The 19,124-nt window shown below is 34.6% G+C and overlaps 1 protein-coding gene across 1 annotated transcript in view; it reads right to left on the bottom strand.

Annotated features, from left to right (window-relative positions):
- Nucleotides 1-19,124, bottom strand: part of LOC126811345 (F-box-like/WD repeat-containing protein TBL1X) — a 49,585-nt gene that overhangs the window by 15,675 nt on the left and 14,786 nt on the right. The window contains exons 4-6 of the mRNA XM_050536874.2: nt 17,393-17,543; nt 6,451-6,583; nt 813-951 (exon numbers count right to left, since the gene is read on the bottom strand). Of these exons, the coding sequence (XP_050392831.1) occupies nt 813-951; nt 6,451-6,583; nt 17,393-17,543 (423 nt within the window). The remainder of the gene's footprint in view (nt 1-812; nt 952-6,450; nt 6,584-17,392; nt 17,544-19,124) is intronic.

The following is a 19,124-nucleotide window of genomic DNA, read 5'->3' on the forward strand; positions in this document are numbered from 1 at the left end:
AACGGCAGTACGACCTACTCTTATATCGAATTCCAACTGTCAAAGGATCTTTTACGTGCACGCCAATGTGTACACGGGACATTGTTTTTTCGTCCCATCTGAACGACTAGACAGCTGTCCTTGTCAGGCCCTCCGTCCTGCATCATTGATAAGTGGGAACCACGCTGGAAAATCTGGATGAACTTTCTCAGCCAATGCAGGGATCAAACACCCGATTTCCAGGCTAGCGAGCCAGCATCTTAGCAACCGTGATCCCTCTCCAGTTAAAGGGTTTAGCTTTTGAATTGATGAATTTATATAGACAGCTTGTTTTAAGATCTCACAATTATATAGCGTACTTTTATAATATGTAAATATTTATTGAATAAATAATGTCAGAAAAAATCAACCTCATTTTTGATTATTTTGGATCTGTTTTCTTAATTAAATCTTATATTTTGAATGTTGACTAAGTCATGAAAACTTATTATATAATTCTTAAAAATGCAAATAATGGTCGGTGGCTTTAAGTGTAGTTTAATGGTTGAGTGTGAGACATTAAGTAATATTGATATTGTACGAGTACTATATCAATATATTACGCAATGTCTTGCACAAGCCCATTAAACAACTTATAGTACAGACACTATAAAGCACATGCATTTCAATGAAATACATGTACGTCACGTGGGTCCAATTTTCAACTAGTAAATATAATGTACACTTGGCACTTTGCCTATACCATTATTTGATATAATGGTCTGCTAACATCAAAGGATGACGTCACATCTGTATTTTAATATGATATAATAACTTAAAGAACTACAACTTACGTTCCAATCTAACGATGTGACATCTTTATTACTGGGTACCTCCGTACCACCTTTTTGTATACAATGGCGTAAAACTAATTGATTGGCGTTCGAACTAATATCATTCATATTCCATATTCTAGCTGTCGAGTCACCAGAACTGAAAAATACACAAAATCAATCAATAAACATGATGATAAATCTAAGATTATTTAGATTCAATCTGATTAAAATACAGATCTTTATTTTATGATCAGTAGTGGAATACCGCGTTTTATCAGTGAAATAAAAGTGTTATTCCACTGGCTATTTGTTTTTACCTAAAATGATTGTAAAATCATAAAATAAATAGAACATTTGTCGTTTTGTCGTAAATAACATATTTTATTTCATCTCTAAGCAAGAAAACGTTTATATTTTCACTCATTCTACGCATTCGTGAAAATATAAGTTTTCTTGCTTCTCAATGAAATAAAATATGTTATTCACTTTAAAACGACAAATATCCTCTATATATTTAGTTTTGTTTTTTTATACTTTCGATGGCCTCTACTACATGAAGCATGAAGATCTGACATCTTGTACTTGAAGGTCGTGTCAGGGGTCATACGAGCTGCTTTTGACCTTATGACGTCAGACATTGGTTAATCAATAAGCGTTGGCATTTCTAGTGGTTTACCCACTGTTCCATAACAGATCATTTCATTGGCCAATCCCTCACTTCAACCAAAACGCCGGTAATATACATGCAACAACTCTTTCAGATCCTAATGTAGTACTCAGAAATAAAATTTTGAACTATAAAAAACGAAATAGGATCTGCGTTTTATTCAGATTGATTGTTAATCTACAAATGATCATGTATGATTTGCAGAAAAAAATGTCTTTTCGTATGAGACTGTCCCGAAACTAGTTCAAAAAATCTTTGATCAATACAAAGCACGAATTGCGTAACTTTTTCATATTGTAAATATTTACTGACATGAATGTTTAAGCTGATATACATATATGATCACATTCTGGAAAAGCGACAGATGTCTTTAAATGTATTTTTGTACGGCTATAAATATAGAACACTCTACGTCAGAATTAAAAGTTTCTTAAAAGTTTTGTTTCCAAATAATAATAGATACCCATCAAATTCAAATAATTAATTTTATTGAAATCACGGGAGGGATGGTCGAATGGTTATAGCGTGCACACTGTATTATAAGGTCTGTCATTAAGTCAACTGGCAAGGTTTCGATTCCCTGTTTGTACGTGACAAGGAGTTGGGTCGTCTGTGGGTTTTCTCTGGGTTCTCCAACTGCTAAAGACCCTTACGTGCAAGCGAATTATTGAAATATAATTGAACCATACGTTAGTCCCAAAATGACCTAGTTTGTGTCAAATAGATGCTCTCTATCTCTCTCTTTTTTCTAACCATACTGGCATTAATAAAATCTAATCCCCAACTTGTCAAAGAGCAAATATAAATGGAGTCCGAAGACTTATTTTTAAATGCTTATTATAAAGCTTTGAGAAATTGCCATTTCGCTTCAGTTCCAGTGATACTTTTGTATCTCTTCAAATTATTCTTAAACTAGGTTTTAAAAATCCAGAATACAAGTAACAGTTTTTTTTAATGTCAGGGATCAAAGAACGCTTGAGCGGCAGACATAGCATGTGACCTAATAATTACTGCTGACAATCATGCCTTTGTCATCATCTGTTTTTCATGCTGTAAATTACCTCCCTTAGGAAATTAACGCCTACTCAATGACGCCTACCTACAGTACCCTACATTCTTTAATAACGGCTGTCAATAATTTAGTCTCGTAGAAATGTCTATATTAGGCCAGTCATTTTCATCTAATCGACTGAGCCACAGGGTAAATTTCGGCCCAATGTAGTATTAAACTGGTACAGTATAAAATTAGAAATCTATGAGTGGAGAGAGAGAGAGAGAGAGAGAGAGAGAGCTGGGATTTAATGTCCTAACATATGGTTTAATTTTATTTCAATAATTCGCTTGCTTGTAGGGGTCTTTAGCAGTGGGAGGAAACCGGAGGACCCTGAGAAAAACCCACAAGGATGGACAGGCGACCCTACTCCTTGTCACATACAACGGGAATTCGAAACCATGCCAGTTGACTTAATTACATGCCTTATGATAGAGCGCTAGTGCTAACCATTCGGCCATCCAACCCCCATCTATGAGTGGCAAGTAGTCATCCCAGATTTCACTCATGAAGTGACTAGTTTCGTTCATTTCAAACTCATCAGTGAGATTGTGCGGATGATCCCTTTATAAAGTTGTTGGCGACCGGAGCAGTATCACCAGAGCAACTGCTTCCGTTTAATGGTAAACAGTATAATACAAATTCTACTTCTAGACATACATTGTAATATTTAATGGCTAATGGAATAAATTTAAAGAGAAGGTGTCAGATTTTATTTCTTGAAATTTTGAATTTAATATTCATAGCCCTCTACTTAAATATCAGTGATATACTAGGCTACAAAACGAATTTTAATTCATAACCAAAACAATTTGCAAAAAAATATTTGAAGTTTTATGGGTGGTTTGGTAGTGAAGGAATTCTAATTGTAGATATGGTTGTCCTCAAATGAACTAGTTTGTGCGAGTGGAACTAAACCCATTTCTCTCTCTCTCTCTCTCCTATCTCTCTCTCTCTCTCCTATCTCTCTCTCTCTCTCTCTCTCTCCCTTTCACTTTTACATCTTAGATACTCTCTCTCTCTCATTAGAAATTTTAGATAATTTAAAGTATCTAAATCGCTAATATTTGGGAACTAGATAATAATAACGTAATATGAATGTATATAAACTGATTTACATTCAATCGTTTCTGTTTTTACTGTAATTTCTAATCAGTTATGTTCGTCGATATATGCCAGAAATCTCAATCGAATGGCAATCTCTAGCGTCTGGTTATTCCAGTTTACACCAATAGTATTTAGTGCGCATGCTCTCCAGATAAGAACATGGTGTGAGTGTTTGATATGACTTGTGGAATATGTCTAGCCTCGTTCTTCAAGTCCCTTGTTACAAATGGCAGTGAAACGCATTATGTTACACGATTCGTGTACCATTGGTAAAATGTTTATTTTGTCTTAAATATTGGATATCAGAAGCACATCTTTTCCCTGTAAGATCACAACATCAATATTGATTTAAATTGACAAATAAATTGTGTTTTCAAAGTCCAAGACTTTGGATGATATTGATTTAGAGACTTAGCTACTTTAATATAGTACATGTATAACTCTCTCTCAATGTAACAAACCTATAAATAATAAATATCTTATGTCACATAGTACATTTATAAACATATTTCACATACTATCAATACATACAGGTATGATTAAAGGGTCACTCCCAATAATATTTTGGAGAATAAAACTGCTTAATTTTGTGTTAAAATCCCTTAAGATTCCTCTCTACCTAAGGGCAGAGCAACTAACTCAATATTTGTGATAGGTTTTCAAACAACTTAAACCCATCAGTCTTAATCTGGAAATGGAGACGGGTGCCTCAAGCTGGGTCATTCACTGTATAGGAACGGGAATCGATTATCAGGTCATCCAACAAAAAAAATTAACCGAAATATTAAAAGGTTTACGTGTCTGGATAAGCAATTTTGACGTTCACGACCAAACGACTCAATATTTTGAGCTGAAATTTTGAGACAGCTTAAATACAGCATTCCTCTTTATTTTTGCGCTTTAATTAATACGTACTCAGACTTTTATTTTTGAGACTCTGTTAAAATAGGGATTGTCCCTTTAATATACATGTACATTTCATCATTATAGAAATTCAATAAAATACAACAATTGATCAGTATCTTTATCAATGTCGACACAAACTCGTTTCTAGGCTAAAAAAAACCCCAGGACCATTATGTTGATGACGCCAGAGCCACACGTGCACAAAATAATAAAAATTTATAGTTTAATAATGTAAAAAAAAATTGTTTAGAAACAGGGTCAGATATAAATCTATTTCATAACGTAATTTTCAACAGGTGTTAAATTATTCATAATAAAACATTTATTTCTGGTTGGCCCTCCAGTGGCCCACATAACAACTTACTAACACCAATCTGTCTGCTCGCCATCGTAATGTGTTACACGACAACACAATAACCTTTGACATTAAAAGACATAATCTCGTTAGACAGAATTAGCTACGCTTACGTCAACTGGTCATTATTGTCATTAATGGCTAGTTTTTTCTACGAAATTCCGCCCAAAATGATCCATGTGGTATAGATTTCTTTCTTTGTTCAAGTAGACAGAATGACAAATTACTAGGGGAACTTATAACACACATGACATATATAGAACTTGTTTTTTTTCCCCCGTCAAGTAGTCTAAGATAGATGTCGCGTTATGCGTCATAGACTAGTTCCGCAAACGTACAGTTAATTTAAAGTGGGTATATCCAATGCTGTGCAAATAGTTAACTTTCATCATTTCCTGATAGAATTTCTTATTTCATCATGCTTATATAATAATAATAAGGAGTCTTATAATGTGCTAAAATCCACATCACAATAGGGAAATACTCTAAGTGCTTCTATTTATAAAATGTAACACGATTACCATTTCATGATTATCATATTATACATGTATTGTGCTTTTATCATTATTATGCTTCTATATATATATAAATGGTAATAAGATTACAATTTCATGATTATGATACATGTACAACTTTAAAATGATTACTATTTCATTATTATATGCTTCTATTTATAAATCTTTATGATAAAACTTTATTATCATATCGAGCTTGTATTTATAAAATGTAAATTTTCATGATTATGATAGAACTTTTTTTTTATTTTTTATTATACATGTATTGTGCTTTTTATCATAATCATGCTCCTTTTTATACATGTAAATGGTAACATGATAATGATACAACTTTATTATGATATCGAGCTTGTATTGATAAAATGTAAATTCTTTATTATATTATGCTTTTTATCATAATCATGCTTCTATTTCTAAAATGTAATATAATTACAATTTCATGATTATGATACAACTTTATTATCATAACGAGCTTGTGTATTCATAAAATGTAAATTTTTATGATAATGATACAACTTTTTATTATATTGTGCCCGTATCTATAAAGTGGGGGTGGGCAGATAAGCGAATTTTATCACCTGATCGCATATTTTAAAAATTGCTCTTTTAATACATATGAATATTTTAATTTTTATGAGCATAACTCATGGATTTAGTATTAAAACTACTCATGTACATGTAGTTACTATTTAAATTAATATAAATATTTTAAATGTTATGAGGAAAACTCATAAAAGTTTTAATATTTTCATGTCAAATTAAAAATAAAGACCATTTTGCACTTCCCAGACTTTCAAGTTATTTTAATGTACCTCAACCTTTTTAACCATCTATATTCGCCTTTTCTATTTAAACTTGCTGATTGATCAAACTCAAAGTGTGGCGTGTCAAATATATTTTTTAATTTAAAAAAAAAACAAACCAAGCCACTCATATTTAACTCTATTACTGTAGCAAGTAGCAGTTAAAAAACATTTAATGTTAAAAATTATAGGTACCGTCACCTACACCATACATGTAGAATATGTTAATCAAGTTTATTTGCTTGCACTTACCCTGAAGCTAACAGGTCATTGGCAGGATTCCAAGCACAAATAAACACCTCCGATTCATGACCTCTGAGAACAGTCGTTTTTGATGTAGGAATATCCACTGTTCCATCTACTTCCATATTCTCTGAATGATTAGCTGTAAATACAAAAATATATGCTTAAAGGATCATAGACACTTTGGGTTTTAACATCCACTCAACACAAACTAGGTCATTTTGGGACTAACATATGGTTCAATTTTATTTCAATAATTCACTTGTGCGTAGGGGTCTTTAACAGTGGGAGGAAACCAGAGGACCCAGAGAAAACCAACGAGGTTGAAGCGGCCACCCTACTGCTCGTCACATACAACCAGGGAATCGAAACCATGGTAGTTGACTCAATGACAGACCTTATGATACAGCATGCACATGCTAACCATTCGGTCATCCAACCTCTCAGTAGTACAGTAATATACATGTAGTTCGCGCAGATGCCTTATATACATGTAAGTTTAGTTACATTTTTATTTTTATATTAATACATGTACATGAAATGAAATGAAATGGGGTTTAACGTCCTACTGTTTTGCTCCGAACTGGGCTAATGAAGACGGGCATACACCATACAGTGTGCTATGAGGGAAATTTTGCCCGGACAGTGGCACTACGGCCTACTCTTATATCGAATTCCAACTGTCAAGGGATCTTTTACGTGCACGCCAATGTGTACACGTGACCTCGGTTTTTCGTCCCATCCGAACGACTAAACAGCTGTCCTTGTCAGCCCCCCCGCCCTGCATCACTGACAAGGGAGAACCACGTCGGAATACATGTACATATAACTTGAGTATTTACGAGACACCAAACAGCATTAAAGTCATCTGTGTTATATGTAGCTTTAAATTTATTTTTAACGAATGCTGCAGGGCAAGTTATACAAAAAAACCCCACAAACTATCAAATCTGACTTGTACTTGTACATGTATCATGTTCACCTAATCTTGAAGGGGCTGTTGGAAACATTAACAGAACACAATTTTTATGGGAAACAGAGAGAGAGAGAGAGAGAGAGAGAGAGAGAGAGAAATGGGGTTTAACGTCCACTCGACACAAACCAGGTCATTTTGGGACTAACATATGGTAGGGGTCTTTAGCAGTGGGAGGAAACAGGAGGACCCGGAGAAAACCCACGAGGTTGGACAGGCAACCCTACACCTTGTCACGTACAACCGGGGATTCGAAACCACGCCGGTCGACTCAATGACAGACTTTATGATACAGCGCGCGCACTCTAACCATTCAGCCATCCAACCCCCCCTTTTATGGGAAACAATCACTGGTTTTATTCGAAAAGCATGACGTTTCAAGGATACATGTACTTGTCGAATTTTCATGCTTTTAAAATAATACCAGTGATTGTTTCCCATAAATATTGTGTTCTGTTATCATGTTCATAAATTTGAGGGAAGGGCTACACTGCAATATTTGCGATGAAAAAATTCTAATCTTGAATAGGTCCTTGTGACCCAATGAAGAATCTCTGTTGTTATCAAGAGCAATAACCCTTGAAGTAATTATTGGAAGTCATTAAAATTGATAGGCTTCAGCAGAGACATACAGGGTCAACAACAATTTCCTAGGTTTTTTTATTCTCAAAAGGATGCCACAAGACTTTAATCATTCATGGTGTACGTTAATAGATACCAGATATTTACAACCTGATAGATAACTATATACAAGTACCTATATGTGTCAGGTATACAGGTAGTTGAGTCATTTTATTGAAGGTAAAAAAAAAAATCAATTCTTTTAATAGAATTTGAACAATATTTGACATCAACTATTTATGTTATTTAAAATGAGACTTTATCTTTATACATTGTTATATCATTATTGTTCAATTTATATAGCGCTTCATTACACATGAGTGTTTCTAAGTGCATTCACAACAAAACAGTTCAAAAAGATTTTTGAAATAAATATGTTTTTAACTTAGTCTTATAGCTTTGGATGGCAGAAGACTCTCAAAGAATTTTTTGGAAGAGCATTCCGTATTTTAGCTGCTCTGAACGTTTATCATATTTAGGAATCCTCAATATGCTATAATCCCTTGAACGAAGGTTGGATAGCGGAGGAGTATAGAAATCAAAGAGTTATATATAACTTTTATATTTCACTCATATTTATATTACAGTACCCATGATCCCTGCATTTTATTTCAATAAATATTACAATACCTGTTACTTCGATCCCCGCACTTCATTTTAAATAGCTTCACAAGGAGAGAGAGAGAGAGAGAGAGAGAGAGAGAGAGAGACTGGACACCAACTAGGTCAGTTCGGGCTTAACATATAGTTCAATTTTATTTCAATAAGTTGCTTATGTGCAGGGATCTTTAGCAGTGTTAGGAAACCAGAGGACCTAAAGAAAAATCAAGAGGTTGGACAGAAGACGCTTCTCCTTGTCACGTACAACCGGGGAATCGTAAACATGCCAGTTGACATGGAATAAAATTAAACCATATGTTAGTCCCGAAATGACCTAGTTTGTGTCGAGTGGACGTTAAACTCCATTTCTCTCTTTCTCTGGTACAATATCAATTACACAGATGTAGATGTAAATTAAAGATACACTCCGTAAGATACATTCTGTTCTTGTTATACTAGTCGAAAATTTCAGTCAATTTATAAATGTTTGAAGCTTTGACAAGAAATAGAGTAAATAGCCTTAATTGTCAAGTAGAATTGCTACATCAAAAAAGCTGTATCGATTTTCCAGTTTAATGAAGATATGGCAGACATTTTCTAATTCATTTGTAACGTAATATCTCAGATATCTGGGTTTGCCATGTGAATATATGTGTAAATATTTATTCATATAGCATTTCAACTATTTGATGCCAGAAAAAAAAAGTCTTGGCTCTTACGTAATGCATCGTATTAAAGTTGCATAATTGAGAGTGAATTTGTAAATCCAAGATTGTATTACTCTATCAGAAGTGTCTTTTAATATCTGGGAGAATTTTGTTATGAATGACTGGAATTTAACCACTACATGTATCTACAACTATTTCCATTATCTACATGCAGCATGTCATATTTTACTACATGTACACCTCAAGAGAGAGAGAGAGAGAGAGAGAGAGAGAGAGAGAGCTTAAGAGAGAGAGAGAGAGTTTAACCTCCACTCAACACAAACTAAGTTATTTTTGGACTAACATATGGTTCAGTTTTATTTCAATACTTTCCCTTTTGCAGTGGGAGGAACCGGGGGACCCGAAGAAAACCCATAAGGTTAGACAGGCGACCCTACACCTTGTCAAGTACAACCAGGGAATCGAAACCACGCCAGTTGACTCAATGACAGACCTTATGATACAGCGCGCACACGCTAACCATTTAACCGCCCAATCCCCATACACCTCAAGAGATTCAGCAAATAATTACATGATATAAGTACAGTCCCCTTTACTGAACATTGGCGTGCATGTTAAAGATCCCCGGGCAGTTGGAAATTGATACACAAGTCGGAGCTATAATGCCGCTACCCGAGCAAAATTTCCCTCTTAGCACGCTGTATGGTGTTTGACCTTTTTTCATTAGCCTGGTAGGAGGAGTAGAACAGTAGGATGTTAAACCCCATTTTATTTCATGTCCCCTATATTGACAGGCAAGACCAAATACTATAGATAAATCAATTGTAACCGGACTTTGATAAACTAACCTAACTAGGTCAAGCCTTCTCATAAAACACTTATCCCTATATAATCACCGGGTAATTGACTACATTTAGATAAGTTATAATAACTTTTGACCTACTTGATCTATTTAATTATACATGTACCACCGGTATTAATAAAACTTTTAGAAATACCATCAAAACCTGTCCCAGATCTAAATATGTCATAAGTTCAGCCCATTTCCCTTAAATATAAAAGTCAAGTCAAAAAAGTTTTGATAGATTTATTTTAGACTTAACTCCACCCATTATATTATACCAACTGCCATTCAGCAAGTTATTCATAAAGCAGTTATTATTGCACTCAAATTTCATTGTCAGGGTGTAAAAGAATACATTGTTGATTCAAAAAAACAGGTCAATGCTCCAGGATCTATGAACTAGACTCTGTAGTATTGACATTACAAATAACCTTCTTATCTCTATCTCACACAATGGAGCCTACACAAACATTGATTAAAACCTACGACCTCGTCTACACTGTCTACAACCTCTACCCCTCCCTAGTTAAACATAACACAACCATCACAAAAATTACCCCTCTACCCTATACATAAACATGGACTCATCCACATGGTCATGTGACTTTTCTTCTCTTGTTTATATCCCATAATGACATTCCTCAAGGGCATTGATAGCAGACCCTGGACCAAAGTACACACAAGCATACTCACACATTCAAGTATAAATAATGTCCAACCTTCACCTTGCTCTAAATCAATGCGAAAGGGGATATTTGTAAATTGGAGTGCAAACCGTTTTTTTCTCGTCTCCAGTTTCCCCACTTTAACTTGACTAATCCTGAACACCATGAGTCAGACGGAACAGATCAATATGCGTTTTTTGGTTTTTTTTAAACAGCGCGCGGACTACGCGGCGGAGGGGTTTAAGACTAGGGTTGATATTTCTGTGTTACTGGTGTAATTCAACTTACATCACATCCCACGTGATGTCAGTTACACAGGACCTATCAGACCGTCTATTTTCGACAGCTGGCAGCCTGCCAAAACACATTAATAAAGCTGAGAATTCTATCCTGGACTGAATCTTGTTTGGTCTAATTAAGTATTTTATATGTAAATTAAGGCCAATCTTTGACCTGGCTGTACTCAAATCCCACAACAAACAGATTATTATTTTTATTTACAACAATCATCTTATTTATAATTAATGTTTTCCCACAACAAAATAAAATCTCACTTCCTGGGCAGAACTTTTTAATAATTCATAACCTAAACTTCATGAACTCGACATTATAGGGCCATATGTACTTCCTTTTAAAGTTATCCTGAAAACAAATTAATATCAGGACCACCCAATTTCCTCATTACTGATACTAGAAGTAAATCATAATTATAATTACTATAAGTTTTTATATTGGGTATAGTTCATTCTGTATTAAAAAAACATTAAAGCAAGATTTAAAGGGCCATAGCTTGTATTTTTAAAAATCAAATATTATTTGTTTCATGAATATTCATGTGTAAATTAATACATTTTGTTTTTTGTAAATTATTAATTTAAAGGAGCTAAATCGCTCATATTTGGGAGCTAGAAATTGACACAAATGGGTCATAACGCATATAATTATGTATTATGAATGTATATAATAAACTGATTTACATTCAATCGTTTCTGTTTTTACTGTAATTTCTAATCAGTTTTCTTCGGCAAACAAAATACAGCAGAAGTCTCAATGGAATGGCAATCTCTAGCGTCTGGTTATTCCAGTCTACATTGATAGTATTTATAGTGCATGCTCACCAGAAGAGGATAGGACGTCGCCGTTTTGACATGACTTCTGAAGTACATGTATGTCTAGCCTCGTTCTTCAAGTCCCTTGTTACAAATGGCGCTGAAACGCATTATGGTACACAATTCGTTAACCAATGGTAAAATGTTTATTTTGTATTAAATATTGGATATCAGAGGCCCATCTTTTCCCGGTAAGATCACAACATCATTGTTGATTTAAACTAACAAATCATTCATGGTTTCAATGTCGCAGACTTTGGATGATATTGTGTTAGAGACTTAGCTACTTTAAAGATACATTATGGGAGATAAGATAAAGAGATAGAAGTTCTCGCTATAATAGTTAAAAACTAGAATAGTGTAAAGGTAATTTGCTGAAAATTTCAGTCAAATTGATCCGAGAAAGAAGCAGGTGAAATTTTTGCATAGTCTCGGTCATCATTACTAAAATCATTAATATAAACAGCATAGTCTCTATTATCCACTTTTATTGATTTAATTATCAATAGCCGTTAGCGGCATATTGGAATCTAATCCAGCCAACATCGAAGGCTAGCCTTGACATCGAGAGTTTATTATGGTCTGGATAAGTTAATTAATGTCTAATTGATAATTTAGATAACATTTCAGGCCTAAAGAAAGACTTGTAATAAGCAGATTTTGCTCGAGATTGCATAATGCATGTTTAAGTTGTGGGCTACGGTGGCCCAGTGAGATCACAACATCAATGTTGATTTAAATTGACAATTTGTGGTTTCAATGTTGAAGACTTTGGATGATAATGAGTTAGAGACTTGCTACTTTAAACGAATGTGAAAGAAATTAGTGCTAGATACACAAGATTAAATGCTACCCAGGTTACAGTGATACATGTTAAATATTAGAGAAAGTCACTATAACCTATTCACAACATGAATACAATGATTAATATACTATGTAACAGTAATCAGAGAGGTAAACAACAAATTACACAAACTACATCCATTTCTAATGTATTAATGAACAGTTAAAAATACATTTAATATGCAAGAGCTAAAACTGCCTATTGCAGGTCTTTCTTTAGCCCTGAAATGTTATCTAAATTATTAATTAAATTATTAATTCTGTTCTGCTCCGAACTGGGCTAATGAAGACGGGCATACGCCATACAGTGTGCTATGAGGGAAATTTTGCCCGGGCAGTGGCACTATCGCCTATTCTTATATCGAATTCCAACTGCCAAGGGATCTTTTACGTGCATTTCAATGTATACACGGGACCTCGGTTTTTCGTGGCATCCGAAGGACTAGACAGCTGTCCTTGTCACCACTGACAAGGGGAAACCACGGCGGAAAATTATTAATTAAAGCCACTGTTCGTCATTGCACTTTATAGACCATATCTAATTTTTATGAATAAAACATACATTATGCATGATCTAAATCTACCAATTGCAGGTCTTTCTTTAGCCCCGAAAGGTTATCAAAATTATTAATTAGACATTAATTAACTTATCCAGACCATAATCAACATTCGATGTCATCGCTAGCCTGCGATGTTTATTGGATTAGGTTCCGATTTGCTGTTCGACTCCCATTCATGAATTAATCATTAAATGGATTAACGAGACTATGTTTTTCAGGGCTTGCCACGAGACGCGAGTAGTCGCTCGCGTAAATCTACATTTACGCGAGCGGTTCGTTGCTCGCGCAAAATTTTAAGAAAACCCTGTAAAAATAATCAAAATATTGACAAGTTTATTGCCGAAACTAAACCAACAATGTCAATAACTTCATAAATTCGTCTGTCAAACTGAGATTCACCCAGCTGCACGCGGCATTTCCTCCTTAAATTTGATTGGCTAAAAAGTTGCTCAGCACTCTTGTTACTAAAAATACACTTTAGACCTGAACGTTATGACTGGTTTTCCTACGAACACCAGTAACGAACGCGTGATAATCGAGTCTAAAGTAAAGAATGTTTACATCCGGCAGTAGGCATTCACGCTAAATGAACACGTTTCAAACTAATATTTACCGGTATTTCCTATTTTATCAGAACTTCGGTTTTATTCCATTGTGCAGTCGTATAATTTTCAATCTAAGCGTAATAATGGCCAAAGGCAACCTGACTGCCCTATCCACATTTATTTCGTGGGGTGAAGAAATCCATACGGAAATTGGTTTTAATAAAGAAGAGTACGTATGACTAACAAAAACAGAAAGCGATGGTCACACATGTTTACTGCAAACTTTGTGCCAGGAATAGCAATTTTCTTATGATTTTAAATTGAAACAATGTTACAAAATGTGTGCTCACGCAAACAACATTTTGCGTGAGCAATTTTTATTGCTCGCCCAAACCTAAATTTGCGTGAGCAGTCATCTGCTCGCCATCAATTTATTCGTGGCCAGCCCTGTTTTTTATCGTTCCGACTTTAGAAATGATGATCGAGGCTAGGCTCAAAATTTAATCGTAAATTTCGGTTCAGAGTGGATGAATTTGACTGAAATTTTCAGCAAATGCCCTTTACATTATCTAGTTTTTAACTATTTTAGTGAGAACTACCAGCTCTTTATCTAATCTGTAGGCCTGTAAATAACGGTTTTACATGTACATGTACCTGACAAAATGTCAGGCACTAATGAAATAGTACCTGACATTTCCAACTTAGTGCCGGACATGTATTAATAATAACATCAAAAAAAAAGACAAATCAGTGCCAGACAAAATGACAGGCACTAGAGGTTTAGTGCCTGACAATGCCTGAATCTGTGCCTGACATTGTCTATGACAGATGCCTTATTTCCAGGCTTTCTAATCTCCCATAATGTACCTTTAAAGAATATATTGTAAAACTAACTAGAGAGGTAAACAACTGAACTACTACTGACAGTTAAAGGATATGTATTGTCCCAAATAAACCAGTTTAAATTTAGACATACAAAATTTCAGCTATTTATTTATAATTTATTATAGTCAATGGTTCTGCTTGAGAAAGCAAACACAATGAGTTTATAGAAACACATATATTATGTAATCTTCTATTGGATCCCACCCAATTCAACAAGGCTGACAAAACACTTCAGCTGCCAAAATCACCTATAGTCTGTGTCATATTGTTTTGTTATAATAATAATAATGAGATGGTTTTCATCTCTCGATGTATGGTCTGTTTAGGATTATTTTTCACCCTTTGTTCATCATACTAATGGGATTCAATTCGTGTAATAATTTCATTTTATTTATATCCCATACCATTTATACAATCATGTACTAATAGCTTCACAAGGAGAGAGAGAGAGAGAGGGGGGTCCATTCCACACAAACCAGGTCATTTTAGGACTAACACATGCTACAATTTTATTTCAATTTTTCGCTTGCGTGTAGGGGTCTTTAGCAGAGGGAGAAAACCCACAAGATTGGACAGGCGACCGTAGCTTCACAAGAAAATAAAGTGAAAAGTGTCTGAGGATTCCTTTGCAAACTAAAAAGATGAATCTCTAAAATATGGAATATTAGTCTAATAATGGTTAAATTCTGTTTAGTATTAACAAAGATATGTTGAACTGAAATTTCATTGATCAATGCTGCTGGCTACCTACTTGTCATGTACATGTATGTAAATAGTGAAATGAAATGAAATGACATGGGGTTTATTGTCCTACTGTTCTGCTCCGACTGGGCTAATGAAGATGGGAATACACCATACACATTGGCATGCACGTAAAAGATCCCTTGTCAGTTGGAATTCGATATAAGAGTAGGCCGTAATGCCGCTATTTGGGCAAAATCTCTCTCGTAGCACACTGTATGGCGTATGCCCGTCTTCATTAGCCCAGAACAGTAGGACGTTAAACCCCATTTCATTTTTGATTATGTATTCTTAATTAAATGTTAAATACATTTTAGCATGGATTATTAAGTCATGAACAATTAGATATGATCTGTAAAGTGCAAATGACGATACGTGGCTTTAAGTTTGCGAAATAAATTTATATAACAAACCAGCTTTGTTATGATAGCATGATTCTGTACTCCAAGCGCTAAAACTGCAGGTCATTATAAGGACATTATAAACCTTGCGATGCATTGTGCTCTCATTCAACTTTCTTTTAAACAAACTTTCGTTCAAATCCTACAGATCAACATGCCAGCATTGTAGTGGCGTTTCTTGTAAACATCCTATTATTATAGCAAACATTTCTTTCATATCCACTGGCTTTTTTTCAGATCTAATGTCAGCCTTCCAGATGCTTATTTGGGAAATTTATGGCATTTTGCCCGCCCAGTAGCAGAAGTGAGACAACCAAAGTCAATGGTGTGGATTGGTCCATTTTATGATTTTAGGTGTCAAGCAATGTACATGTATAGTGAAATAAATTTATAAACTGGAGCACGGAAATCAAATTTTGGTATATATGGCTAGATTATTAAGATTGCATAATAATAGTCAACCTATTAAAAGAAATACAAAAAAACTTTCAAAATATTTACAAAATAATTCAATTTTAGTCCTGATGAAAATAATCATTATTCATTGTGTAAATAATGTTGGGCCAGATATCCCAGACGGTGATTATGGTATATCTCAAACTCTGGTCTCTGTTTGAGCAGATTATTTAGCCCAACAATTAGTTGAGAGAGAGATAGAGAGAGAGAGATGGGGTTTAACCTCCACTGAACACAAACTAGGTCATTTGTGGACTAACATTGACATATGGTTTAATTTTATTTCAATAATTCGCTTGCGCGTAGGGTCTTTAGCAGTGGGAGGAAACTGGAGGACAAGGAGAAAACTTACAAGGTTGGACAGGCGACCCTGCTCCTTGTCACGTACAACCAGGGCATTGAAACCATGCCAGTTGACTCAATGACAGACTTTATGATACAGCGCACACACGCTAACCATTCAGCCATCCAACCCCCCCAACAATTAGTTGATATTTTGGTTATTTTGTTGTATGTCTTTATCTAAATTAGTGTTTTGTATTCTGGCCAAAAATCATATTGCGATACTTGACAAAATGTATTGCGATATATTACAGTATCGCAATACTTCGATAAAGTCAGGGTTTATCACCAAGCACAGTTTTATTTTGAATAGTTTTATTGTTTTTACTACTTTGGTCTTGGACATTTATTTTTCTTTTTCTTTACGGAATTATGTGAATACACATTTCTTTTTACAATGTATACACTTATGATTTTACAACTTTGGTCTTGTCTTTGCAGACTTATTGTTTACTGCAAAGCCTAAATAATATGACTAATTATGAAGTCTTTATAAACAGTCCAGCAAACATTTGAATATAAAATAAAAGTAGAAAAATATCGAAACGGCAAATAGCAATATTTGCTTTTATATCTATGTTGTAAAGCGTACTGGAGCACAGTACTGTGGAAGTGGCGCTATATAAATGCATAATAATAATAATAAAAATGTTGGGTAAAAAAACAAAAACAAAAAAAAAACCATGCCCGTTACTCACCAACTGTATGCGACGCATCTTCTCCATTTGTATTTGCCGTCTCCGTTTTGATTGGATTAGCTTTGGCGGCTGCTTGTTTCTTTGACTCTACAGTTTCTGGCATTACAGCATCGATCAATGAGAGTGATTCCATAGGCCGTACCGTTCCATCCTTGAAAATAGAACCATTCATAATAAATATAAAATCAATTTATACATTCAATGATTGAATGCAGAAGATCAATCAACTTTTACATGTATGTACATGTACGTAAAAACTACATGTAGGCTACATATTAATAAAAGCTTAATAAAATTTATCAATGCAGAGATTTCCAAATAATCAAATTATCCATGTCAAACGAAATTATGTACGAGTGCATCAATGTTAATAGTTTAAAGGGCCAATCTCGATTATATTTTGGACAATAAAACTGCTTAGTATTGTGTTAAAAGCCCTTAAAATCCTCTACCTAAGGTCCGAGCAACTAACTCAGTATACACGATACATTTTCAAACAACCTAAACCAATCAGTCTTCATTTAGAAATGGAGACCGATGTCCCAAGCTTTATTATACGGTGCCTGGATAAAACCAGACTTTTATTTAATAAAAATAATGTCTACATGTAGGTGAAATATACATTTCGTTATTGAGTACAGCACGTAGGTCATTCATTCTATAGACCTTTTAAAGAACAGCAATCGATTATCAAGTCTCCCAAAGAAAAAATTGACCAGAAATCTTAAAAGGGTTATGTGTCCGGATAAGCAGTTTTGACGTTCGTGTCCAAACGACTCAATATTTTGAGCTGAAATTTTGAGACAAGGTAAATACACCATTCCTTTATACTTTGGCGCTTCAATTTCATACGTACTCAGACTTTTATTTTTTAGAATCTGTTCAAATTGGGATAGTCCCTTTAAGGAATCAATAAGTAAAGTCGATATCTCAATTTGGATTATACTGAACCAGAAAAATGACAATTTCAACATGCAAGAAAACAAAAACATTGTATTAACACTCAGGCAATTGGGGTTTGCTTTGTTCCATGTCCACCAACGGCATCATGATGTGAAAGCAAACTGCGGAGATTCAATAGGAAATGAAGAGCCCCGGGGAAAAACGATCCAAGTCACTTTTTTTTTAACAAACCCAAGTTAATGGTGCCATCTGGTAGCAAATTGTGGTAGCTTTCTGTGGAACAATCTATTTCAGTTAAAAACGATCGGAGTCACATTGAACCAAGGTCCTTCTGAAATGGCCTCCCAGACAAATAGAGGTCCATCATACCATTTATTTAACCTTAATTTGCCTGAAAAGTTGCAGTCAGTTGTACTGGTAATTATGATTCCTATTAAACATCATTTTGAAGTTGTAATTAAACCCACTTGTTGTTCTGTTCGTGTCAAACATTCTCGTCCAAAAGTCTGTTTTGCTTTTTATGCAAAAAGACAAAAATGTGACTTAGATCGTTCTTCCCCTGGACTCTTCACATGATTCTATTTGAATTTAAGCGGTTGTTTTTAGTAAATCACGGACACAGTTGCTCATTTATCGTTAGCTACATCAGTCGTTGTTGTTTGTATTTTAGACGAGAGCCGAAAAAAGCTCCCCTTAACCAACAAATTGAAAAAATCGCTCCCCTAAAAAACTCTCCCAGTTTCGATAAGAAGAGTGATTTAGAAATTAAGGAGAGTGATCTGATATTAAGGAGAGTGATTAGTTGTGTGTATGGGAAATGGTTCTGAAG

This window comes from Patella vulgata, chromosome 1 (genome assembly GCF_932274485.2).
Source record: "Patella vulgata chromosome 1, xgPatVulg1.2, whole genome shotgun sequence".
NCBI classification, from domain to species: domain Eukaryota; kingdom Metazoa; phylum Mollusca; class Gastropoda; family Patellidae; genus Patella; species Patella vulgata.